Consider the following 26,679-nt stretch of genomic DNA (forward strand, 5'->3'; position numbering starts at 1 on the left):
AGAAGGACGGGTTTGCGGTTGTGATCAAAGAAATAGAGCTGAAAAGAGCTACACAGACCATCTAGTCCTCTGGTTGTTTTGGACTTCAACTCCCAGAAATCCCAGCCAGCTTACCATTTGTTAGGAATTGTGGGGGGTGAAGTTCCAAACGCCTGGAGGGCCAAAGTTGGCCCATGCCTGCGCCTAGCTGCTAGCAAGTGCCTGCCCTTTTATGTCCTATCCTAGACGTGCCTGATCTGTGCGGAAGAGGGAGAGCGAAAGGGAAAGGACAGCCTAGAAGCAGCACAGGAAGGAGGAAGAAATCCGGAGCCCGGGCGCAATGGCCAAAAGCCGAAGCGAAACCGGGCCGCCGCTGGAGCAAGACACGCTGCGGGGTTGGGAACGGTACGTTGCAAGGACCCGCGTCTAACCTTTCCCTACAGGCAGGAGTTGGGGCTCTTTGGGGCCCGGGAGGAACCCTTCCTGACGCCGGAAGGAAGGCCGGGGCTTGTCGTTTCATTTCAGCAGCGTTGGAGCGACTGCGCTCTCGGGCGCCACCCAGGAAGCAGCGCCGCCTTGCCTTTGGCGTCCAAGAGAGGCGCCCTCTCCCGGGCGCGATCTGCATTGTAGAATTAACGCGGCTTGAGACCCCTTTAACAGCCAGGGCTCAGTACTATGGGATCCTAGGAGCTGGAGTTTGGCACTCTTTGACAGAGGAGGCTCAAGACCTTTTAAGATTGCAGCTCACAGGTTTCCATAGCAGTTAAAGCAAGCATGGGCAAACTTCGGCCCTCCAGGTGTTTTGGATTTTAACTCCCACAATTCCTAACAGCCACAACTCCAAATGGCCATCTCTGCTTCTTCTTGAATGAATTTTAACATTGTCATTTACATTCAAAGTAATATACCTTTAGAAATGAAGAAAATGACAGAGAGAGAAAAAGAAAAAGAAAAAAGAGACTTTAATACTGTGTATAATAATAACTATAATAATAATAACAATAATAATAATAATATAGTACACTGGGTGCCGTGCCAAAAGATCTCAGCCGGCATTTGGAAACAATAGACATTGACAAAATTACTATCTGTCAACTGCAAAAGGCATCATCCGAAAATACATCACACAGTCCTAGACACTTGGGAAGTGTTCGACTTGTGATTTTGTGATATCCAGCATGTCTATCTTGTTTGCTGTGTTATACAATAAAATAATAATAATAATAATAATAATAATAATAATTATTATTATTATTATTGTGTGCCAGGAGTGACTTGGAAAACTGCAAGTCGCTTCTGGTGTGAGAGAATTGGCTGTCTGCAAGGACATTGCCCAGGGGACGCCTGGATGTTTTGATGTTTTTACCGTCCTTGTGGGAGGCTGCTCTTATGTCCCCACATGGGGAGCTGGAGCTAACAGAGGGAGCTCATCTGCACTCTCCCCAGGTTGGATTCAAGCTTCAGATCAGCAACCTAACTTTCAAGTCATCAGTCCTGCCAGCACGAGGGTTTAATCCACTGTGCCACTGGGGGCTCCGAGGCTGAGCAAACAGTATTCTTACTGCAGTTCATGCGGATAATCAATATTCTCCAGTTTTTTATCTGGAGAGTAAATATTTCTGGTGATTTAGCAACACCTGTCTTTGATTTTATTTTTATTTTTAGATTAATATATAATTAGAGCAGTACCTTTCCACACAATGTTGAAAAGAATCTTTTTTGTGACATTCCTAACATTGATTTGAAACATTTTGGGACATTTTCAACAACTTGGTTGGCATTAGATACCATCTATACATCAACTTATATAGGTTTTCTTTTAAATGACTGCATAAAGTGAATTTTATATCTTTGGACGACATTTTCTCCATATATCTATATCTTTGGACAATGTTTCCACCATACCTCCATATGAACAAATTTGGGTCCTCCTTACCATGAACTTTTTACAGGCTCATCTTCTGTCCGTGATCATCTCTGCTTGAACAAAATTTCGAGCTTTAGATAGATATAGATACTGCATAGATATAGATGGCCCCCTGGTGGCACAGCAGGTTAAACTGCTGAGCTGCTGAACTAGATTTTTACAACATTTTAAAAGTGAGATGAAGGTGAATTTTAGGATTCTTGTCAAATTCTCAACATAATAATGTTGTATGGGTTAGTGTTAGTTCTGATTATCATTTTAGAAGTTGTATAGTTCAGGAACCCCCAGTGGCACAGCAGATTAAACCATTGAGCTGCTGAACTTGCTGACTGAAAGGTCGGCGATTCAAATTCGGGAAGCGGGGTGAGCTCCCACTCTTAGCCCCAGCTTCTGCCAACCTAGCAGTTCAAAAACATGCAAATGTGGGTAGATCAATAAGTACTGCTTCAGCAGGAAGGTAACAGCGCTCCATGCAGTCATGCCGGCCACATGACCTAGGAGGTGTCTATGAACAACGCTGGCTCTTCAGCTTAGAAATGGAGATGAGCACCAACCCCCAGAGTCAGACACAACTAGACTTAATGTCAGGGGAAACCTTAACATTTACTATAGATATAGATTTAGATGTAGATGTAGATATAGATGTGTGTGTGTATGTATGTATGTATGTATGTATGAGTGTGTGTGTATATGTCTCCAGTACATTAGAAAAGGAGAAATACATAAGCAGACAAAGCTTTTGAAACGTTTCAAAACCTTGTTGACTCCAGGTAATAATGGAATAAATACCTTCATCTTGGACAGTGGTGTTTCTATCTATCTGTTGCCCCAACTATCTGGGATTAAAAGCATGAGAGTTCTTTGCCCTTACCTTGTTATCCAGCTGAAATGAACAGATTCTTCCTTGTTCTGTTGTGTTTCATACAGTGACCAAGGCCAGCTGAAAGCAAATGTGATAGAAGAAGATACGCAGGAGTGGCAGAGCAGCCCGTCCTTTGTGGGACTGGAAAGAGTTGGGGGAGTCGACCTGTCTTATGTCAAGGGGGATGACCGGAGTGCCTGTGCCTCCCTGGTAGTGCTCAGCTACCCAGACCTCCAGGTAACAGCCTTGGGACATGGGGCATGTTCTCCATGAAACTCTTGAGGGCAAAGCAAGAAATCTGTGAGCTAGCAGAGGAAAGAGAATATCCCCCCTCCCCAAAATTACTTATTGTTATGTTTCTTAGGTTGTGCATATATATGCCTTCACTTTCCTATCAACTTGTGGTGAACCCATTAATTTCACAGGATTTTCTTAGTTAAGGATGACTCAAAAGGTGGTTTTGCCACTTCTACTGAAATATACCCTACAGCTGCTGGTATTTGTTGGCCATCTGCTAGATAAGTATTAGATAAATAATAACCGGGCTGATCCTGGTGTTTTTAGATATCTAGGCCCAGTCATAGGGTTTACTTAGCAGTATTTATTAAGAGGAGGCTTCCTTTTGCCTTCCTTTTAGGCTGAGGGAGTATGTTTTTCCCAAGGTATCTCAGACCATGGCTGAGATGAGGTTTGAACCTTAAAGGTAAAGGTGTTCCCCTGACATTAAGTCTAGTCTTGTCTGACTCTGGGGGTTGGTGCTCATCTCCATTTCTAAGCCAAAGAGCCGGTGTTGTTTGTAGATGCCTCCTAGGTCATGGCATGACTGCATAGAACGCCATTAGCTTTCCGCCGAAGTGGTACCTATTAATCTACTCACATTTGCATGTTTTTGAACTGCAGAAGCTAGGGCTAACAGCAGGAACTCACCCTGTCCTGCAGATTTGAACTGCCGACCCTCTGGTCAGCAAGTTCTGCAGCTTAGTGGTTTAACCCACTGCACCACCGCAGTCCCTGATTTGAACCTTTGTCTTCCAGAATCCTAGCCCAGCACACAAACCATTGTACCATGTAGGCTTTTTGTTTCCTTGCAAAAGAAAAAACCTACAATTTTTTAATTTGATGGTATCTAGAGGTTTCTTTTCATAAAGAGGCTGAGAAATATAGTTTTACAACATTTTAAAAGTGAGATGAAGGTGAACTTTAGGATTCTTGTCAAATTCTCAACATAATGCTGTTGTATGGGTTAGTGTTACTTTTTCTTATCATTTAGAAGTTGTATAGTTCAGGAGCCCCCAGTGGCACAGCGGATTAAACCATTAAGCTGCTGAACTTGCTGACCAAAAGGTCAGCGATTAAAATCCGGGAAGTGGGGTGAGTTCCCACTGTTAGCCCCAGCTTCTGCCTACCTATCCTGTTTCCCCGAAAATAAGACAGGATCTTATATTAATTTTTGCTCCCAAAGATGCACTAGGTCTTATTTTCAGGGGATGTCTTATTTTTCCATGAAGAAGAGCTCACATTTATTGTTGAACAACAAAATGAACATTTATTATATACTGTAAAGTAGTTGTCATCACAAACCAGCATAACCAGACAAACTATGAATCCTATCAAGAATTTCTTGTTACTACCATTATTTACATGTACAACAATCTATGGTACCTTTTGCAATTTAGGTTTCACAAGGTTTCCACGCTGATTTCTCTCTATTCTAGTTTCAATGTAGTCATGAATGATGAATAATATAATATACAATAATAATAATATGATAATATAATAATAATATAATGATATACAATATATTAATGAGATAATATAATATCGGATATAATAATAACAGAATATGATAATAATATGGTATTAATAGGATAATATAATAATGGGATATAATAACAGAATAGCATAATAATATAATAATAATAGGATAATATAATAGAATAATAGAATGGAATAGAATGATATAAAATATATTAATAGGATAATATAAAATGGAATATAATAATAATAACAGAATATGCTAATAATAATAAAATAATAGTATGATAATATAATAGAATAATAGTGTAGAATATAATGATATAAAATATATTAATAGGGTAATATAAAATGGAATGTAATAATAACAGAATAATAATATAATAATATGAAAATATAATAGAATAATAATATAATGATATAATAATAATAATAATAGAAAAATATAATATAATGATATAATAATAATAGAAAAATATAATATAATGATTTAAAATATATTAGGATAATATAATAATGGGATATAATAATAGTAACAGAATATGATGATAATAATATGGCAATAGAATAACAGTATAAAATAATCAGTTTCATGGCATAGGATAGGAATAAGGATGAGAGGAGAATCCCAATGCGTCCTGTACCTTTAAGGAGCAAAAGCAGCAGGACGAAAGCCCTCTTCCTTCCCTCCCTCCCACCCTCCCTTTCCCTGGCTCCAGGAGCCAATCAGAAGCCTCTGGGAAGCAAGGGAGCATGGCCAGCATGGCCTTGTCTCCGAAGGAAGAAACGGCAGCGCAGCAGCAGCCACGGAAGGTTTTTCAAGCCGCGGCTGGGGGACAGGCAAGGAAAGGCAGGCAGGGAGGGAGGCACAGAAAGCAAGCACTTTCCCTCCCTCCCTCCCTCCGGTGTATGAATGAGTGCTGGTTCTGCCCCGCAGCCATGCTTCCCAATGGAACTCTGCTGCAGCCTTAGTTGCTAGGTCTTACTTTCAGGAGAGGCCTTATATTTGGCAATCCCCCCAAATCTTTGGGGAGGTCTTATTTTCGGGGAAACACGGTAGCAGTTCAAAAACATGCAAATGTGAGTAGATCGAAAGGTACCGCCCTGGCAGGAAGATAATGACACTCCATGCAGTCATGCCGGCCACATGATCTTGGAGGTGTCTATGGACAACGCCAACTCTTCAGCTTAGAAATGGAGATGAGTACCAACCTCCAGAGTCGGACACAACTAGACTTAATGTCAGGGGAAAACCTTTACCTTTATTTTATAGTTCTGATATTTGGAGTTGCCAACCAGCAAGACATAATTCTCGAGGTAAAAAAAAAAAAGTGACATTTTCAAATGCTTTAAAATCTCTTTGGTGTTGTCTGTCTCACAGTTTTAAAACAGCATTTTTACTGCAGCAGTAATTTTTGATTATCAGTAAACACCGACTTATGATAAAAGATTGTTTTCAATATTGTAGCTGCTTTTAATGCATTTGTAGGTATTGGGTTTGAAAAAAAGACAATAAAAATGTCATATCATCCATAGTTTTTTCACAAACTTTATATTTTTATTGATGCAGTTGTTACTTAGTTTTCATTAAGTCTAAACACTGATGTTCAAGTATGGTTTCATTTTGTGCTTTTGAACAGATTTTTGTGTTTTATATCAGCAAATGGAATATCTTGAAAGTCTATTAGAAAACTTAGCCTCTTTCTTACTGTTTATTCTTTGCTCATTCTAATACTCCTAGTGAAGTATTAAGGTAAAGGTAAAGGTTTTCCCCTATCATTAAGTCTAGTCATGTCTGACTCTGCGGGTTGGTGCCCATCTCCTTTTCTAAGCCAAAGAGCCGGCGTTTTCCGTAGACACCTCCAAGGTGTGGCCAGCATGACTGCATGGAGCGCTGTTATCTTCTTGCTGGAGCGGTACCTGTTGATCTACTCACATTTGCATGTTTTGGAACTGTTGGGTTGGCAGAAGCTGGGGTTAACAGTGGGAGCTCACCCTACTCCTGGATTTGAACCGCCGACATTTCGGTCAGCAAGTTCAGCAGCTCAGTGGTTTAATCTGCTGTGCCACCAGGGGCTCCCGCAGCGAGGTATTACAAAATAATAATATCAAACCAAGTTTTGAAAAAATGTATATGATGGAGCAAATCTTATATCATTTTTGAATTTAGAACCCCAAATCCCTTTATAGCCAGCATACATTTTTCTTTTTCAAATTTGTTAAGATTCTCAGTTTTGCAAGCCTGTGTTATAATTGTAAAGGTCTCAGTTTCGATCTCAAAATGGTGTCAGGTACTTAAATGGTGGTTCTGATTACAATGGTATTTTCCATTTTCCTAAGGCTAAACATCTAGAACTCCCAGATAGACTTTTCCAATACTTACAATTGTTTTCAAGCAGTATGAGTTCACAGGTTCTGGTGTGTTTAAAATACCTCATTTTTATCTCTCAGAAGCTTTTCTTTTTATTTAAAATTCTGCAGATGAATGCACGTTTTCTGTGGTATTCATTTTTTCCCAGCAGTTTACGCAGAAACAGATAAGAAGCTGGGAAAAGTGCAGTGTTAAGTATCACTTTATTTGCTAGAAAACCAAAATGTGTCCCAATGTCTTGTTATTTCTGGGAAATCAAAAATATGCCCAACCTTGGTTATTTGCTGACAAAAATTGTTTATGGAATCTCAAGGCTGATGGACAAAGTGAGCTGACAGCCGTGGGAGTTGTTTTCCCGCTTCAGGACTCGCTGGGTGAGGAAGATCTCAGGAGGGTTCTTGTCAGACAAAGGAAACGCGTGACATTTCCTCAGGCACAGACTGAATGGACTTGCAAATGTTGTTCTCTCTTCATGGTACAGAAATTGTTATTCCGCCTGGAAATCATCTTCTGTTCTGCATTCTCCATCTGTCTCAGGTGTTGTACGAAGACTGCCGCATGGTGGGTGTGAGTGCCCCGTATGTGGCGGGTTTCCTGGCCTTCAGGGAAGCGCCTTTCTTGGTGGAGGCAGTGCAGCGCTTGGAGGAGCGAGCGCCTGGCCTCGTGCCTCAGGTGAGACACTTTCCTTGGATGTAAGATCCACCCACACCCTCATCTGGTCCTTTATCCTTTGGCTCTCTAAATGCGGTTGGACTGCATTTCCCATCAGCCTTTATGACTGTGTTACCTCTGGCTGATGGGAGCTGCAGTCTCACAGTATCAGGTGGCCTATTTCTGTAATGTCCCACAGTGGTCAGTCAGATGGCTATGGGAAGGAATCTCCATTCCTGCTCCTTCTTCCCAGCAACTGATAATCTCTGAAAGCAGAGGTTTTATTTATTCCTCAATGGCTAGTCTTTCCAGCATGGAAATTTGCTTTTTTCCTAGGATAGAGCTCCCAAAATCCCCGAAGCAACAGAGCCATTTATCACTGGCTGTGCTGGCTGGAAGATTCTGGTTGTTGTTCTACCTCAGAAATAACCTTTCCAGTCTCAACTCTTTACTTTCATTTGTTGGGTGTGCAGAGCTGCCTGTTTTGGATATTCTGTGCCCGTTGACACCAGACATTTTATAGGAATTTTTGGCAGGTTACTAGCCCAACAGAACATCCACACAAAACAGAGGGAACAATACACATTAGAACAGCCTGAGAGCATAAATGCATAAATATCATTACACCAGGACTTGCTTTTGCTCTTTTTTTTGGTCTGTTGCTTTTGGTTTTCATTTTAGTGTTTTTTTTTCTGTTTTAATATTCAGCAGAATATTTTTTTTACAGCTAAATTATTACTGCAAAATTATCCTCTCAATTTTCCTTCTGTGGTTTTCCTAGGTTCTTTTTGTGGATGGAAATGGTATACTCCATCACAGAGGTAAGATTCTTGATAATCATTATTTAGCCAGAATTGGATTTTCCTCACCAATTCTAATTGGTGGATAATCATACTTGGAAGCTTTGGAGAAGCCAGATCAAGAAGCCACCTTCTTATCTCGAGTCACTAGTGTTTGGAGGAATAGTGGGTTAGAAGATGCCACTTAGTGCTCACATTTGCCATCTCTTCCTGGACCCACTCTTTGCACATTTTCTAAGAGGGGGAATACAGGTTGCTTGGTAGAAACTACACCTCTTTTCTTGTCACTGCTTGAAGAGAGCAAATGAACATCAAGAAAAAAGAGAGGAATAGTTTTGATGGACCTAGCAGCAGACCTCTCGAAGAGGTGCAGCCCTTGACTGGTGTCCTGCTGTGCTAGTGGTTCTCAACTTGTGGGTTCCCAGGTGTTTTGGCCTACAACTTCCAGAAATCCCAGCTAGTTTGCCAGCTGCTAGGATTTCCGGGAGTTGAAGGCCAAAATATCTGGAGACCCACAGGTTGAGAACCACTGTACTATGCTGATTGTTGACACCAGCCCTACTTTTTGTATATATTTGGGAAGTTAGGGTAATTTTCTCATCTTTTCCATTATAGTTTGCTTGTCCTTTGGCAACTTGTATGTCTTGTTCTCATAAATAGGCCTTTGATTGTCCTTCAACGCACCAGTGAAGAGCATGTCTTTCTGTGTTCTTTTCTTCCACTTTCTATCTACTTCTCATTTTCCAGGTTTTGGTATTGCCTGCCATCTAGGTGTGCTGACAGGCCTCCCCTGCATTGGTGTAGCCAAAAATCTCCTACAGGTGGATGGTCTTTCCAATGATGATCTGCATAAGGAACAAGTAAGTCCTGGGAAGGATTGTTGTTGCTGCTGGGTTTGTTTTTGACATATAATGGCCCTTAAGATGGGCCTTAGGAATTTTCTTGGAAAGTTTTATTCAGAAGGGATTCAGAAGGCTGAGAGAGTGTGACTTTCCCAATCACGCAATTTCCATAGCTGAGTGTGGATTCAAGCCTTTGTCTCCACAGTCATAGTCCAGTGCTTAAACGAATATCCCATACTAGTGCTCTGACTCTGCATAGTCTGAATCCTACAATAAATCAACAGGGGCTCCTATAGGAATAAGATAAGTTGCTGGTTTACTTCCATTACAGTTGCAGTTCATGTATCCCATCTCCTTACCCACCATTAGTGGGGTTGTGTTTAAACCAAAACAGTGGTATAATAGTATACAGAATGAGATAATTTCAGATTGATTTGCATGTGCTTTAGTGACTAATGTGTATTGTCCACAAAGGTGAACATGAGATAAAGTTTATCTGTTCTACATTATTTAGCTCTTAAAAAGCTGACAAGTTGAGCAGCAAAAAGCAAAAACTTTTTTTTTAAAAAAAAAACTATTAGCCAACCACAACCAAATATGGCTTCTTGGAATGCATATGTGACTTCAATGTATGCATACTTTGTTAAGAAAGAGTGCAAAGTGTGCCAGAAGGGAAAGGCACTCTTTTCTGCTTTGAAATTGATACCTGTGAGAGAGGATCCTATCCAGTCCCGTCTCATCCTAGAATGAATAAGTATTCTAGAGCAACGGTATGAGCAGCAGAACTGAAGTTATAATGGCAAATGTCTCCCAGTTGTCACTTTCAGGAAGGGAGCTCAGGCATATTGATTGGCTGTCACAAATTTCTTTCTTGGTAATCCAGATCCAAGCCCTCCAGGCAGGAGGAGATACCTTCCCTCTCTTAAGTGCTTCAGGGACAATCTTGGGAATGGTAAGTACATAGATGTGGAGTTACAAATATATACTATATTCTTATTTTTACAGAGAAAATTGAGCTTCTTCATTTTATGCCATAATTTCTATATTGATTTGATTGCTGTATTGGTTATCAGGTGATGTCCATGTATACAGTTGTCTGAAGAATGTGTTTATAGTGAACAGACTGCTTGGCCTTCACAGCATTCATGCTGCCAGTCTTCTGCTTCATTTCTCAATCATAGCCAAAAATTTCCTACATGCTTTAATTCTGTTCTGATTCCTACTTTTGCATTCCAGTCACCTGTGATTAACAAGAAGTCCTTTTTTGGTGATCAGTTTCATTGATTCTGGCTTAGAATGATTTAATTTCTTCTCTTTCCTCCATAGTTAGAACACAAACTTGGATTATAATTATAAATATTATAAATATTGTATTATATTAGGGTGTTGTGTGGTTTCCGGGCTGCATGGCCATGTTTCAGCAGCATTTTCTCCTGACATTTTGCCTGCATCTGTGGCTGGCATTTTCAGAGGATGCCCCAGTGATTCTGGCCATGAAAGCCTATGACAGTACACTTGTATTATATTCTTTGTCTATTTTGTTTTTTGCTCTTTCTTCACTATTTCTTCTTAGATTTTCATTTCCTGAACAAAACCCTGTGTAATTATCTGACTCAGAATGTCCTCTTTCCTGTCCACTTTAGCTCACCCACCCCAGTATTGCAATATTTGTTATACATCCATTTCCTGTTTTATTATCTCTACTTTCCTTTGAGTCATGCTTCTCACAATTCCATGTTTCCTATAATACGGTATGAGTTGTTCAGTGTTGAACTTTCCTGAGTACATCAATAACTGAACATCGTTTCAGTTTGAGTTCATTTGCACCTTCTGACCTAGGAGTTTCATGTTCTGACTTTATCTCAGTAGCGCAATGGGTTAAACTCTGACGGACAAGTCAGCAGTTCAAATCCGGGGAGAGCGAATGATCTCTCTGTCAACCCCAGCACCCCGTGCAGGGACATAAGAGAAGCCTCCCACAGGATGGTAAAACATCAAACATCTGGGCAACATCCTTGCAGACAGCCAATTCTCTTATACCAGAAGCGACTTGCAGTTTCTCAAGTCCCTCCTGACATGAAAAAAAAATCTCTTATTTGATTTTGGACTGCAATCATAGGATTTTCAAAGTAGGTGAATTGCTGACAGATGTTAGCTATGATGCTATTGTCATTGTCTTTGAGAGATCCTCCACTAGTGTTAGTCTCCATTAAGGTTGCAGCCCAGTAGCTGTTTGGGACACTTAGTCTAGCTCCTCAGCAGAAATGCCTGCTTGGCATAGGAGATCTTGCCATCAGTATAGCCTCTTGCCTCATAGGAGCATGCAGCCCCACCACCACAGAAAGGGGCAACCCGTTCACCCCTAATGGTTGCTATATGCCCTGGCTCTTCTACACCTGTTTATCTCTTCCATCCCAATGTCTTGTTCCTCTGTCATTCAAGCCCTTTGTAGTTTTTATCATATTTATCTAACTTCCGCTGTCTTTGTTTCCAAATTACCCAGGCCTTGCGTAGCTATGCCAAAAGCACCAAACCTGTGTATGTCTCTGTGGGCCACAAGATGAGTCTTCCATCCGCTGTGCGTCTGGTTCACTCCTGCTGCAGGTATCGGGTTCCTGAGCCCATCCGTCAGGTGCGAACAGTTATCTTCCTCTTGCAGTTAAAAGGCGATGGTGGTTCTGGCAGCCTCTAGCCAAGGAACTTGGATGACCTGACAGGATGCTCTGCCTTGCTTACCTGTTGTAGCCCAGCTTAATGTTTCTGATAGTGGTCAACTGAGATGCCTCTGGGAGGTCATAGGCATAGCCCTCCTCTCTTGCATTTTCCCTACAGTAGTCTGAGCTTACACTGCCTTCCTAATAAGTGGAGCTTTGCAAATATATATCTCATCTGATAGCCATTGAGAGATCTTTGACTTTAAAGACTTCTACCTTTATCATATTTAGTTGTAGTGAATTTCACAAGAGAATGATGCAGTTAATGAAAAATATTTGTCTTGCCTGTCCTGGGCAAAACACAGATTGTGAAATCATTCCCAGTCATCAGAGGAAGATACCACATTGGGCTGGGAAGAGTGAGAGACAGTATAGTGGTTGTTGAACCAGGAATTTGGAGATCCAGGTTCATGGGGTGACCTTTGGTAAGTCTCCATCTCTCAATCCAATGTGCCTCATGGGGTTATGGGAAAGAAAATTGTTGATGAGCCTGACTTTATTGTGTTAGCTCACTGATGAGAAAGGCAGAAAATAAATCTGAAGCAACATAACTCTGCTGGGAGTTCATCAATAGTCTAGATGCAGTTGCACATTATCTACTACTAAGCTCCTTTTGGGAAGTTTGGGTAGACTCTATTATGGGAGCAGAGCTGAGCTGGAGAAATCAGTCTGCAGAGGAAACGGAAACAACATTTTCTCTCTTTCTTAATTTGTTTGGTTTGCCTTGTAATAATTGCCAAGCCCATATGATTATCACAACCTCCCCCCCCCCCCCCCCCCCCGGTCACTGCCTTGTAAATGGGTTGGGCCCTACATCTTCAATAATCATGGACATGTTGGCTGTTTGAAGGGGAATGCTTTCCAACAAACAGAAGGCACCTGGCTGGAAAAACATGATTGATCACCTTGGCATCCTGCTCTTCTTCCACGGGGCTTAGGGTGATGTTTTTCACTTTTCCTGCACATGAGATAGGAATAGGCAGAGTGTTTGGGATGAGCTGCCCCAGCTGCATAGGTTGGGCATTGAATACAGCTTACACTCCCTGGCACCAGGTTTAATGTTCTAGCCATTGCACTCACTGTCTCTTCCTCCTGCTATCCAAGTTAATGGTTGCTATCATTACTGGAATTGTGTTTGCTAGCAACTGTTTTTGAAGTACTTCCATCCCAATTGTATTAGCAGCTTTCTCATAAATAATGCTGTAGTTAAGAAAACATGAAGCTCATTTCCCAAGGGATGTCCTCTTTCCAAGAGAATGTTGGATAATTAATTTTCTCACAATGGCTGCAGGTACACTTAACAGTGACTTTTCCCTTTTATTAGATCCTCATTATTTCTCTCCCACATTGATGAAAGCAATGATTTTCATTTAAATAGATATCCCCATCCCCTCTCCCTTTATCAATGTAAGACATTCCTCCAGTCAAAGGGTGTACCCAGGCTGCTCAGTCCAGGCATGTTTATATTCCTTGGTATTCTGGGTTTAGTAAAGGTAAAGGTTTCCCCTGATGTTAAGTCCAGTCATGTCTGACTCTGGGGGTTGGTGCTCATCTCCATTTCTAAGCCGAAGAGCCAGCGTTGTCAGTAGACACCTCCAAGGTCATGTGGCCGGCATGACTGCATGGAGCGCCGTTACCTTCCTGCCGGAGCAGTACCTATTGATCTACTCACATTGGCATGTTTTCGAACTGCTAGGTTGGCAGGAGCTGGGGCTAACAGCGGGTGCTCAAGCCGCTGCCGGGATTTGAACCTGGGACCATTCGGTCTGTAAGTTCAGCAGCTCAGCTTTAATGCACTTCGCCACCAGGGCCCTAATTCTGGGTTTATATTCCTTTATGAAACCACTGCACATAACGTAATCAGGAACTGCCAAGGCAGCAAACATATCACAGAGTAACATTGAGGGGATGAAGGATATTGTGGAATGACTTGCCGGAAGAGATCCGACAGCTGAATGAACTGTCAGAATTTAAGACACAACTGTAAACCCATCTTTTCCAGCAGGCCTACCCAGTTAACTTTAATCCAAGGGTTTTGGATTTACGTTCTGTTGCCAGTGGTGTGTTTTGACCATGTACTCAGCTTTGAACTATTAGGAGAAGCACTTTGATGATGATGATGATGAAGAAGAAGAAGAAGAAGATCATAATGATAATAATAATAATAATAATAATAATAATAATAATAATAATAATAATAATGTACCTATTATTATTATTACCATCTTCTACCTGTGCAACCTGGGAGAAAAGTCCATTGAACACAGTGGAACATATCCACATCAGGCACCAACAACTTATGAAAAAGCATGTGGTTGCATATAACAGGATTGAGGAATATGCGATCCTCCTGCTGTTGTTGGACTGTTCTTCGCATAATCTCTCAGTCTCACTCCTATCTCCCACCCACCGGTAGTCTATACCTTTTCTGCCCCTGATGTATAAGATTTTGTAGCCGATTCTCCTTCCCAGCAGGATTAAACCTCCTCCTTGTATAGTTTGTTCTCATTTTCTGCGAACCAAGAGTTCTGTGCCAGCTGCACATTTGTCAGAAACTCATTGCGGGCACTTTACTGGCATTGCTCGCAGTACAGGCAGTTCCTGTATCCACTGCAGTGCTGATGTCCCAACTCCTCTAGATACTGCAAGAGACTGCTGTGCTGAGGTTCCAATCTGGAAAACAGCCAGTAGATGGCAGCAGCAGCCCATTCATCCTTACCTTGAGGCGCAGTAAGGTTGAGCAAGGAATAGGGAGCATATAGCATATGGTATATACTGGCATCTGGCTTGCCAGCCTTGCAGGGTGCAGCATTACCATTATTGACTGCATGGCAGGGGGGAGTTTATGCAAAGCAGCTTCTCTCCCTGCACTCATAATGCCCAGCTACCAACGCTGTAGGAAACCATTTTGAGTCCATTGTGAACCATTTGTACAACGCTTCAATGCTGTGATGCCTGCCAGCATTACCCTGAATGTTGGAACAATTCTTACCTTGAAGGCAAGAGTCATCTTGGGCACTTCCATATGGTGGACTCCCAGGAGGTAGAGCTTGTGGCCCTCCAGATGTTGAACTACAACTCTAAACATTCCTGCCATTGGCTGTTGGGACAGTCTAAGAAGAACTGGATGGGGGGGGGGGGGGGGTCTATGATTCTTTCCACTGCTTTAAATGTCAAATTATTCAGCCCTCCACTTGCAGACAAAAGGGGGGAAACTGCCAAAAATAGCCAGAAGTGCAAGAGATGGCTTTTCTCCAGTGGATGTGGGCGCCAACCATACTTTGGGATACTGCGAGTTTCAATTAGCTTGAGGACCAGTAAAATATTGGAATAGGACTCTTGGAAAATAGGATTTGAATTTATGCATAGCCATGGAAACCCACTTGGTGACCTTGGGCAAGTCACACTCTCAGCCTTAGAACGTGGCAATGGCAGTCAGAGATTCACAGTACTTGGGAATGTCCAGGTTTTTTACAACCACTTCCCAGAACACCCCAGACAGTATGGCCGTGCTCTCCAGGGAATTCTAAGTCCATCTAATAAAGTTTTCCACTGGATATTCTCCACTGTTCGCACTTCCTTCTATGTCTATCCACAAGATAATGCAGTCCTGAAATTGTGGTGTGTGTGTGTTTGTGTGAGAAAGAGAGATAGAATGAAAAGTGCAGGGGGAGAGGCATTCTAGTTCACATATGCATCCCATATCAGAAGCACTTCACAGCTCAGCAGTTGCAAAATAACTGAGTACATCAAGCATTTGTGTGAGAGAGAGTTCCTATTGCCGCAGAGCATCTCAACAAACAGCATTTTGGTAGAAATTATTTGTATTTTTAGTTAGGAGTCATTAGAGATTCAGTAATCCAGTGATGTCACTCATGCATGATCCAGCTCTGCTTGCAGCTAATTTGAACCCAAACTCGGCACCTCTCTGCTGTGCCTATATCTGTTTCTTTGTTGCGGTGTTTCCCAGAGAATTCACAACTCTTTAGCTTTGGCAGGTTGTATCATGCTACTTGGGAAAGCCTCTCTTGTCCCGTCCTCCTCAAAAGGAGTAGGGGCACTGAATGCTGGGATTTAAGGGGGAAACCCCCAAAACAGCTGCCAGTCCTTTCTCTCTTCTGTGGCAAATGAACTTCCAAGACCCTGAGGCTCTTTTTTGTTCACCCCCGCTCTGTCTGACCCAGTGTCTCCAAATCTCATTCCAAAATACTCCCAACGTAACCTCTGACTCCTAATGCCGGCTGCTAGTCGACTCCAAAAATAGATGCGATCTGGGGAGATTATTAAGGCAACATGATCCATCTTATTGATTAGCCTCTTGGTTTAATAAGCTGGGTTAAGCTGTCTCTTAGCACAGTATTAGGAGTGAAGACTGGCAAGCATTTTTGCCATCTAATGATGCATCAGCTGAAGTTGTTTCGGGGCTCTTTCCACAGCCCCCACCCTCTGCTCCACTCTCCCCATGAAAGTGAAATGAATGTCACGCTTGATGTTGTCATTCCTCTAATACTTGCTGAACTGGGTGCAAAATACACAGCCTTCCGGGTGTGACTGATACGGTGTGTCTTGGAATTCTCTGATTCTAAAGCAATTAAGCAAGCAAGCAGTGAAGCTCCTCATAAAAGCAGCTCTGTCTTTTGCCAGACCAGTAGATCTATTCATCAGCTAAGTTTAAGAAAATGGTTGTTGAAATGTGGTGATTGTTTAAAGGTGACACAGAGAAATCCACACAGTGAAGCAGCCCCCTCTGAAAGACAGTTTTTGATTTTCACCCAGGATGGCCTTGGTTTACTCCTTGAAGGCTGATGGTGAGAGATCAATCTGGGGAGACATGTGGCCCTGTAGTGCTGCTGCTTGTCTTAAGGGGGAACCATCCCAAGTAACTGCATGGGGACCTTCAAAAGAAGGAAACATACTCAGGGATAGCTGTGTTGGCCGTGCAGCAAAATACATCAAAATCTAAAATACACAAAAAACAATACCTTTATTAGCCAGCCAAAATGCAGAAAATATAGTATGCAAACTTAGAAGCTTCACTGGCTTCTTCATCAGGCAACAATGTTAAAATCATAACTAAAGAAAGATCATGGTGTTCGAGCCACAGGCCTATTTTTGATCTCAGATGTTACTCTGTTGTCAGATCTGAGGGATCTCAATACAAGCTGAGTGTACTCCATACTAAACTATGAGAAGCCCAGGGACAAAAATCTATGAAATACAGGTAATAAAATTTCAACCCCATTTGCAACAGAAAAGTAACTTTTCTTGATATGTAGGCTGTTTCTAACCTGCTCTTTTCTTATGGTGAGAACATTGAAGTATTCTCAAGAAGTATTCTTACATCTGGGGAAACCTTTAAGTGCTATATAGGTCAAAGTTGTCTACTGTAGTCCAAATGAAAGGATTTTACCTTTCTTGGCGGTAAAGTCTACAAGAGTGAGAAGTAGACCAAAAGATAACTTCTTTTTGAAGAGAGCTTTCAGTCTCTCTTATACAATAGATTTCTTGACAACTGGCCATCAACAGTTTTTAGGGCAAATCCTCAGATTACCATCTCATTGAGACTATGGGAGTGTCACTTTTTTAAAAAAAAATGCATCCTTGTAGGCATTCTGCCAAAAGAAAGCATGATGCACATGAAAAATATTTGGCTTCTCACTGGTTTTCAACTATATTAGTGACATTTCACTAAAGGAGGAATGGGGTGTGTAACTGATTGTCTCTTGCTGTTGTCCCAATGTGTTTTCTGAGTCATCACACCTGTAGTGTAGATTGTGAGAAAGAAATCCATTGATAATAGGTCATTTTATTAGTGAATTACATTTTATGTACTGGATCACAAACTAGGCCAGAGCCACAATGGGAGGTATTGAATTGAAGTTCCCTTGTTGTTTCATCCCCAAACAATGAAGAGTCTTGTGCCATCTTATTAGGCACAGTCTTTTGTGGACTCCAACCAGTTTTGCATCTGATGAAACAAACTGAGGCACAAAAGCTTATGGCCCAGAAAACTTGCTTAGAGTTAAGTTCCCACAAGGTTCTTTATTGTTACGATAGACTTGAAACCTATACTGTCCCATCCCTACCTTACTCTGGATTGGGTTCCCTTTGCTTGCTTTTAAGTTAAAAAGAAAGAACACATAGATGTTAGTAGAATGAATTTTAACAAATAGGCTGCCTATATCCCTTCTTTAACTTAGTTTCACTGCTTCAGCCTTTAAGAGAGGAGTTAAGTGGCAAGGATGTGGTTTCCTCCTTGAGTAGTCCAGCCAGATTAAGAAGGTGCTACTGGTGCAACCTTATCCCGCTTGTAGGCTTCCCCGAGGGAATTGGTTGACCACTGTGGAAACACAGTGCTCCATCGATCTTGGGTATGACTGAGCAAGGCTGTTCTCCTGCCTTAAAAGAAACCTGGTAGGAGTGAGTGAGCTAGTGAAGGAGATACACCCATTTCTTCATCAATACAGAAAAAAATGACAAATCCTGGGGAATGACTTTATGCATAGCCTCAATGTGTGCAGAGATGGGATTGCGGCCACAGTTCTTCATTCTTATTTAGGTCAATGGGCAAGGAATAGTTGGTCTTCCAGGAATTGTTGATCTGAACTCTGATCATCCCTTACAGTTGGCTTTTGGGAGCTACAATCCAACAATACTTGGAAGATCACATATCTTCATTTCCCCTCCACTTACCAACTCCCCAGAAACCTCCTTGGGCATCAGCCCACCCTCAAGAAGATGCCCACCTGATGCTCTTCTCTCTCTTTGATCCAGGCAGACATAAGATCCAGAGAATACATCCGGAAACACTTGGAAGCCACCTCCGCCGTGTTACCTCAGCCAGAGAGGTAAGTGTGTGGGCGTGGCAGCTGGGTGTCCGTGTGTCCCCTTCAGGCAATCTGCTTTTTAATGCTCTTCGGTAATGGCATTAAAGGGACAGTCAGGGTAATAAGGGAAGATAAAAGAACTACAGGGCCGCACAGCCCCCGGGAACTGCTATTTCTAGCCCAATGCCGTGTTGCAGCATGTGCTCCCTGCGAATCATGTGGTTTTCATGGATAAGACAGGAACCTTGGGAAGGTTATGGAGGATTTAGCTTTGACCGAATGTACCAGAAGCCATTTTGGCAATGCAGGCATTCTCCAGAGTTGCCGCAGGATCTGGCCAATCCGATTTTGGTTCTACTGTGTCATCAGTGGTTGCTAGTAAGTCCACAGTCATGCCGGCAGCATTCATAATGTTTTAATGTTAGAAGCAAGTCTACCTCCTTTTACTTGTAGTTAGGACTAATGCAGTGTTGCTCCCTGACATTTTGATGCTTGAGGGATATGACGCTGTCCCTTCCCTAGTCCATGCATAGAAGCTGAATAGAGTGGCTTTTGACTGTACCTCGGCACTGGCAATAAGACAAGGCTTTTCCCGATCCCTGAAGACCATTGGGAGAAAGACCAGGGAACACAAGGAAGAACGTTGGGGAATTGGGAGGGGGGGGGACTCTACTTCTGCCTCCCAGTATTCTCCTCTAAGGCAGTGGCTTCACTCTTCCTAATGGCAGTACCATCCTGGATTCAAAGCAGAAACTGACTATGGAATAATGTGACCCTATTAAACTCTAATGACAACATGTTCAATTCTGTCAAGAATGTTGTTGTGTTACACTGGCCCCCTCCATCCACCATAATTAAGCCCAACCTGGAAAATAAAGACAGTTGTTTGGGGGAAGAATGTCACATAACAGTTGCCTTCAGTCCCTGGAAGCCTTGGAGCAGGGTTATCGTGGAGAAAATGGTATTTGGGTTCATAAAAAGACTATTAACACTGAGCTAAAAATGGGATTAAAAAAAAATCCCAGATGACAAATTGCCCCCTTATGGTTTGAGGGCCTGTGTATGAAGGTTTTTGCCTTAACCCAGGAGGTAGGATTTCACAGACACCACCCGCCCCATTTGGTTCAAGGAAGCCCCCTCCTTCCACACACACATCTGGCTACCCCGGACAGAGGCTTCTTTGCCAGCACTCCTCCATCTGGTTCTGATTTTCTCTTGAAGCCCCTTATTCCACTTGGGCTCTTAGTGGCTCTATTACAGAAGAGCTTGATGATGATTAAAAATGTGGACATGCTTGCATTTATATCTGGGCTTCCAAAGTCACATTTCCTTACAGTTAGACTGCATCCTGAGAAGAGACACTTTTAACATTTGCTTTGGTGCCCTCAGCCAGGTATTTGAAATATTTCAAGTGATGCATGCATGCAAACACACATAGGTGGGCATAGAAGGAGAGAGGGGGGAAAGAGGTATACAAGCCATAGGAACACTTTCTAGGGATTGGAATTTGCATTATGAGTGGATTTTTGCACAGTCTCTCGCCCCACCCCATCATCCCACTGTGAAGAGGGGGACTGGTAAACTTTATTTATAGTTATTACTGATTGAGGAAGGACACATTGTGTTGTGTTATCCCCCAACTCAAAATAAGACCCAGAGCCACATGCTTTATCCTGGCTGCATTGCTTCTGCCGGCTTCGATCACAGTATTCCAGAGTGGAGGAAATCAGATATTGCCAGCCCCTCACATTTCCAACACACCACCCACCTTGCATTCTCCCTTGGAGGGAAAACAGCTTCGACATTCTTTCTGCAAAACTGTTGCCTTAAGAAGAAATACCCCACTGCTTACACAGTGCTCCAGATTACAATCAGGACTATATTCTAGGATGTTCTGTGACTTGTGGGGGTGTATTCTATTTTGTATTACAGTTCCCAGTTCTAGCTGCTATGGGGCACTGTGGGGGCTAGAGTCCCCCAAAGTCAGTTTACCTTCCTCTCCCCTAACCCACGGCTGGTAGTTTTCATGGCTTCTTTTCTGCTCAAGACTTTGGGGTGTCTGTTCTGCTGCTACAAGTGGGTTCCCTTGCTCCCTGCTTTCCTGAGAAGGATGGAAGTGACGAGGGCATTGTCAATTGAAGCCTGTGCTATTTTGCTGAAAAGCCAGTTTTCCTCCTGGGTTCAGTGGCACTTTTGTAGAAAGCTGGGCCTGCAATGAAGACTGGAACTTCTGGTCCTTTAATGCATTGCACCATCCACCTACGAGTGCAGAAACAGTTTTTTTGATTAAATAATTTTCAGATGATGTCTTAGTTAAGATACTGAAAATGTTGCTTGCATTGGCAACAGCAAAGCTGTTATTGGCAGCCCTATAAATTTTCTTGCTCTTTTTCCTTCCTTCCTCCTCCTCCTCCTCTCCAGGATGAGTGAAGATACTGAACAATGATGTGACATCAAAGATATCTTCACACTGTAAAAATCTAGACAAGGTACTACTCAACCTTGTGAATGGTCGGTTTCCAACTGCTACCGACTCCCCTGTGGAGCAGGAATACAGCAAGAGGACATCGGGAGGATCTGTCAGTCTTCTGCAGCTATCCTCCAAGGGTATTTCTCCCCAATTTGTGGCAGGAAGTTGGAGCCTTGTCTCCGTGGACTGATGGGCCAAATGGATGTAAAGTTAATTATGAGACAGCAACAATAATATGTGGACTTCAGTTACAAAGTCAATATCAGCCATGGTGAGTCCTTCGGAGCCTGTAGGGTGCCCTTTGCAAATGTGAGGTATTGCACCTCTAATTATCCCTAGACTGCATGGCCAGTGGGCAGGCCTTCTGGGGATGATAGGGAATGTAGTCCAAAACATCTGGATGCTCTGATTTGTTGGGAAGCCGCTGTGGTCGTTGGAGAGGGTGAGCTTAACTATTTCGTTCCCTGTCATATTTCCATTTCTTATTTGAAGCTGCTTTTTTTTAGTTTAAAAGGAATCCACCTCTCAGAAGCTTATATAGCCTTAGCCTGAAATGTAAACAGCAACTGCTTTGGAGAAGTCATTTTCCTTGAGACTTCAGAAGTTGAAGTGAGTCTGTGTGTTTAACCCATGCTCCTCAGAATGAGTGTCCACAGCCTAACTGTTGCTGACGCCTGGGGAGGTTTCAGAAAAGGATGAGATACTTGTAGCCAACGAGAAAAGTATGACGCTGGCCCCTTGCACATTGGGGTGGGGGAGTGAATTGCTAATCCCTCACATCGGATTGCTGGTTAAATAGCCTTCCCACCCACGTCTTCCAGCGCTGCTTACCTTTCCCTCCCTCTCCCCTCAGCTGCTATTTGCCCAACAAATGTCACGTCGTGTTTGGCCCCCAATCCCAGCTCCATGGAGAATATGCCTATAGTGTATGACACATGTCTACATGTTTATGCCAAACAATCGATGATACTGTTTTAATTTTCAAAGAAACTGCAAGCCTTGCTGAAATGAATGGAATAGGGTGAACAGAAATATCTGTTCGTAGTTCTTTTTTTTTTCACTGTCAGGGTCATCTTCAGAACAAAAAACCTTTGCTTCTGATTTTGATGTTTTAATAGTATGCTAGATGTTACATTGATAATATAAGCAAACATTTCACTGGTAATCCTATAAATGATTTAATGTGTACAGTTTCCTAATTTTAAGTCAGCAATGAGAAACCAGGCTGCGGAGCTAATGGAGTAATACAGAAAATAAATCAGGATTCAGAGTGAGGAATTCCACTAAGAGCTTGAAGTTGGTCGTGTAAGGAGATTCTAATTGTTTGTGCGTGCTCTCTCTCTCTCTCTCTCTCTCTCTCTCTCTCTCTCTCTTTCTCATTGCTCCTTCCCCTGCGTCTTTTTAGTGACACTCAGTTGCTGGTGCTGCTGGTTTCTCCCCCTCCCTCTGCCACTGCCACTCTCTTCGTGATCGTTGCTGTCACTTTCACACCTCCCTGGAGAACAGATGCTGAATCCCCAACTCCTGATGGTCTCAGCAGATGGATAGAGAGAGGACTTTGTGTATTGGGTGGGTGTGTAACTTGCGGAAGCCAACAATCTGCTGCTTTCTTTTGTAGGAGGCTTCAAGGCCTGGGCTGAAATTTAGGCTATGGAAGAGCTTTAAATCTTGCCTGGTGCATCGACTTTGCAGGGTTAACAGCGTTTCGCCTCCACCGCTTGGCATTGTGCAGCCCCAGTGTGGTCTTTTGGCAGTCCTGAACCATTCACTGTGTGCCTACAGCAGAAAGAATACGTTTGGTGTGTCAGTTATGTGCAGCTCTTTGGTGGCATCAAGAAAAAGCCTGTCCACAAAACACTATGGGGGAATTGTACACCCTATCCAGAGGCAGCAAAGTCTATGGACCCCACCTGGCAATTCTTGGCTTTCTTTCCTGCTAATGATTTCGCTATTATGATTTCCTGCAGATGAGTTCTGATCAGGCTCATAGCCGGGGGGGAGGGGGCTTGAGGGGCTTCAGCCCCCCCCCCCCTGAAATTCTCAGGGTGGTCTGCGAGAAGGCCTTACATTTATTATTTAAACTGTTATGTTTATTCCTATCATGATCTGATCACCATGCTCAATATATCCCATATGCATGGGGGTATTGGGATAACGATACAAAAGGTTTGCTAGGGTAGACGCCCCTCACCCAGATTCAGCCCCCCCCCCCGAATCAAAATCCTGGCTACGGGCCTGGTTTTGATAGTCCCACTTGACCTCGACTTGTGGTTCCATAGAATTTCCCCTATTGGATTTGCTAATGCTCTTCAATCCCATCCCACAATCCACCTGCTGTCCTTACATTTAGACCTGCAGCTCCACTGCATAGCCGAGTCCTCAACTCCCTTCCTTTCAATCCCACAGCCATCTGTTATCCAAAGTTTTGTTTCTCCGCCTCCTTTCCATTTATCGTGATCTGCCACTCCAGCTCTTCCATCACCAATGCTGTTGCCACCTCTGTCCTGAATTCAAGCTGAAGCTGTCTCCTGCTCCAGCATCTTTGGATGTCTCCACAATCAACGCTGTCAGTCCACTAACACTGAATCCTGAGTTGATTCCATGACCTAGTGAATATCCTAGCCCTGCAGCATACCAAAGTGTTTGGATACTAATGTAGCATTGCAGATGTTCACACATCACCATCCTTTGCCAGCTAAGTGGCACAAAGGCCCAATGCTGTCAAGGAGGCAACAGCAGTGAAAACATCCTCGCAACTGGCATTTTCTTTGAATGGAGCCACAACCTTAGCTGCCAGATGCTGCCGGGTGAGGAACCCACCTGTGACTCAAAACTGGATAGAAGTAAAGGGGTTGGTGTGAGGGGGGACGGGGGACAAAGAGAGGCAGAAGCAGAAAGAGACTATTTCTGCCACCCGCTACTTTTGTAACTGGGAAAGATCTGCAAACTGTCATTAGCAAACTCTGCCTGCAAAAGCAAATTCAATCTGGCTGAAAGAACTAGTGCCATCTGTGCACAGCTGTTGAGGTGAAAGCGACCAAGCCCTGGGGCCTTCCACCAGAAGGGTCCATCCATCATTCCAGGGCTCCACATGTTCCTTCTCACTGGTGTTCATTGCTTTGGACCTGGAAAGAGCTCTTATTGTGGCACTCAAGAGCCATTTGCAGGAAGCTACAACCTGTCAGAAAAAAACATGGAGTGAAAGAACAGGAGTTCCTCCTTCCTCTGCTACCTACATGTGGAGTCCAGAATTATCAAAGGGTCAAAGCACTGGCAGATGGCAGCATCTCTGCTGGTGAAGTGGTGAGTCTACTCCAGGTTTGGTTTGACTTTGAAAAGAACTATCTATAGTGCTGAACTCTATCCTCAAAATACACTTGGGACCTTGTAGCGATTACAACAGAGTGGATGTATCACCTTGCTTATATAAAAATCACCAGTTGTTAAAGAGTGGTAAATGGCCAGAGGGATTGAACTGAAGGAGAAAGAGTCAATCATCCTGTGGATTTGTGAGGCTGCTGAGGGGAAAAGACAAGATCAGTCACTATTCTTCATAGCTGCTGCATGTCCTTGTGTTGTGGAAGATTCCTGGAGCTTTAAACAGGACACTGCTCACCTCAGCTAGATGTGACTTGCTTTTACCCAGGCTGCCTGAGGTTGTGGAAAGCTGGCCTACTCTCTTCACTTCCACTTGCTGCAAAGAGGAGCAGCCTGAACAACTGAATGTTCATTTTTCAGGGATGCTCTTTGGCTCTCAGATTTTCCCTTCTGTCTTCTATATGGGGTAAAGGATGGGGAAAATCTGTCTGTTTCAGTTTCTCTCACTAAATGATAAAAAAGTGGAAATGACAACTTCAAGCACTTTCTGTCCTTAATATGAAAGAATTTGAAAAGTTGATAAATTATTAGAAAAGAAACCAGCAAAATTATCTCCCATTCTGCATTTGCAAAATTCAATCAGTAGATCTATTTGCAGGAACCTACTTGCCATATAGAAGTCCAAGATGGCAACCCTAGTTCGGCAAAAATTAGGTTGAGTACATGAGGATTGAAATCTGAACCGAAGCTAACAATCTGTTTGGCTCCTCCTATGTTTGAATATTTTAAATCTCATGTTCTTTTCACCTTTCCTGTTACACTTTGTGCCTGACTGGGCTCCTTGTTTTATTTTTGTTGGGTTTTAATTTTTCTGTGTTTGCCACATGTCTACAGTCCAGTAGATTGTGTGTTAAAACTGTCAGGATTGTAATAGTGTAACACAGTTTCAAAGGATGGTCACAATTACTTGCTGAGAATGAGAGACCTCCAACAGACCCCACTTTGCCAGCTCAGGGCCATGACTTCCTTGACTGAGTCATCTATCTTCCTCTTTTCCTGCTGCCTTCAGCTTTACTGAGTTTTAATGTCTTTTCCTATGCGTCATGTAGTCTCATTCTGTGTCCAAAGTACCACAGCCTCCGTTTATTCATTCAAGCTCTCAACCCCATTTATTTGTGTTTTTGCCAATCTGTGGAAGCCATAGAACTCTCCCTCAACACACGTGTTTTTAAAACATTAATTCTCTTCATGCCAGTTTTCCCCGTCCAGATTTCACAACAAAGCACAGAAATTGGAAATATAATGGCATAGACAATCCTGACTTTGGTGCTCAATTATATATGTTTCAATGATATATGCAATTTTAATTGTACAATAAACATATATTTATTGTAACTTAACTGTATTTTAACTTCTATCAATTACCCAAATATTTAATTGTTTTTAATTTTTGTATGTTTACAACTATCCATAGGTTTTCATGATCTACACCAGTTGTTCTCAACCTTTGGGTCCCCAGATATTTGGCCTTCAACTACCAGAAATCTAACAGCTGGTAAACTGGCTGGGATTTCTGGGAGTTCCTCTAGTCCAAACTTGTCAGCTTTGACTGGCAGCAGAATTCCAACAACCTCAGCAAAAAAGGATCACATACTGAAATACCAAAACACAACAGATGAACAACTAACCAAATACTGTAGGTGCATGTCAGCAATATGAGTTCCAACTAGGTGATTTCATGTATATAAATGTGCAAGATAACTTCGGTAATAAACTTTTATTAATGATTGGTAACAAAGTCTGTTCTCAGACAAAACAACCCACACAACTAATAAATCAGGTCATCTGGGACATTATTTGGAAGAGACTTAAGTCAAAATTTATATCAGTAACAGTATAAAACAATAGAAAACAAACTCACCATAACAATAACCCCACCTATGAAAGTTGAGGTGCTGGCCCATGGGGTGAATCTATAAATAAAAACATTGACTGGTAAAGTAAAAGTAGTATAAATATACTGTACAAAAGAATTCATTCTGTGGAAGACAACCTGTCTGGTAACTAAGTGAAGTATGGTATTATTTATTTGCTTTTTACATGGTTTTTGTATTCACATTTTACATGCCAATTTAGGACATTCTCCATTGTTTATAATAATTT

At 42.4% G+C, this 26,679-nt stretch overlaps 1 protein-coding gene across 3 annotated transcripts; it reads left to right on the forward strand.

Moving 5' to 3' along the window:
- Positions 1-131: 131 nt before the first annotated feature.
- endov (endonuclease V) lies at positions 132-25,916 on the forward strand. 3 transcript variants are annotated; one of them, XR_505672.3, is made up of 10 exons: positions 132-384; positions 2,834-3,005; positions 7,432-7,566; positions 8,327-8,366; positions 9,093-9,205; positions 10,071-10,139; positions 11,691-11,819; positions 18,676-18,749; positions 21,150-21,469; positions 22,817-25,916. XR_505672.3 is itself a non-coding variant. In XM_008104154.3 (9 exons), the coding sequence occupies exons 1-9, from the start codon at positions 320-322 to the stop codon at positions 21,172-21,174; spliced, it is 822 nt and encodes a 273-aa protein (XP_008102361.1). In that variant the 5' UTR covers positions 132-319; the 3' UTR covers positions 21,175-25,916. The 3 variants fall into 3 exon arrangements, 2 of the variants coding, with proteins under 2 accessions (XP_008102361.1, XP_062826883.1); XM_008104154.3 differs by having other exon boundaries at positions 21,150-25,916; XM_062970813.1 differs by lacking the exons at positions 21,150-21,469; positions 22,817-25,916 and having other exon boundaries at positions 133-384; positions 18,680-18,749.
- The last annotated feature ends 763 nt before the right edge of the window (positions 25,917-26,679 follow it).

Source organism: Anolis carolinensis, chromosome 2, assembly GCF_035594765.1.
Source record: "Anolis carolinensis isolate JA03-04 chromosome 2, rAnoCar3.1.pri, whole genome shotgun sequence".
NCBI lineage: Eukaryota > Metazoa > Chordata > Lepidosauria > Squamata > Dactyloidae > Anolis > Anolis carolinensis.

Bases quoted from the DNA above. Each gene is read 5' to 3' on its own strand.
- endov (XM_008104154.3), top strand. From the start codon at position 320: ATGGCCAAAAGCCGAAGCGAAACCGGGCCGCCGCTGGAGCAAGACACG. The intron at 385-2,833 runs GTACGTTGCAAG...TGTTTCATACAG, and splicing joins ACGCTGCGGGGTTGGGAACG to TGACCAAGGCCAGCTGAAAG. The intron at 3,006-7,431 runs GTAACAGCCTTG...CATCTGTCTCAG, and splicing joins TCAGCTACCCAGACCTCCAG to GTGTTGTACGAAGACTGCCG.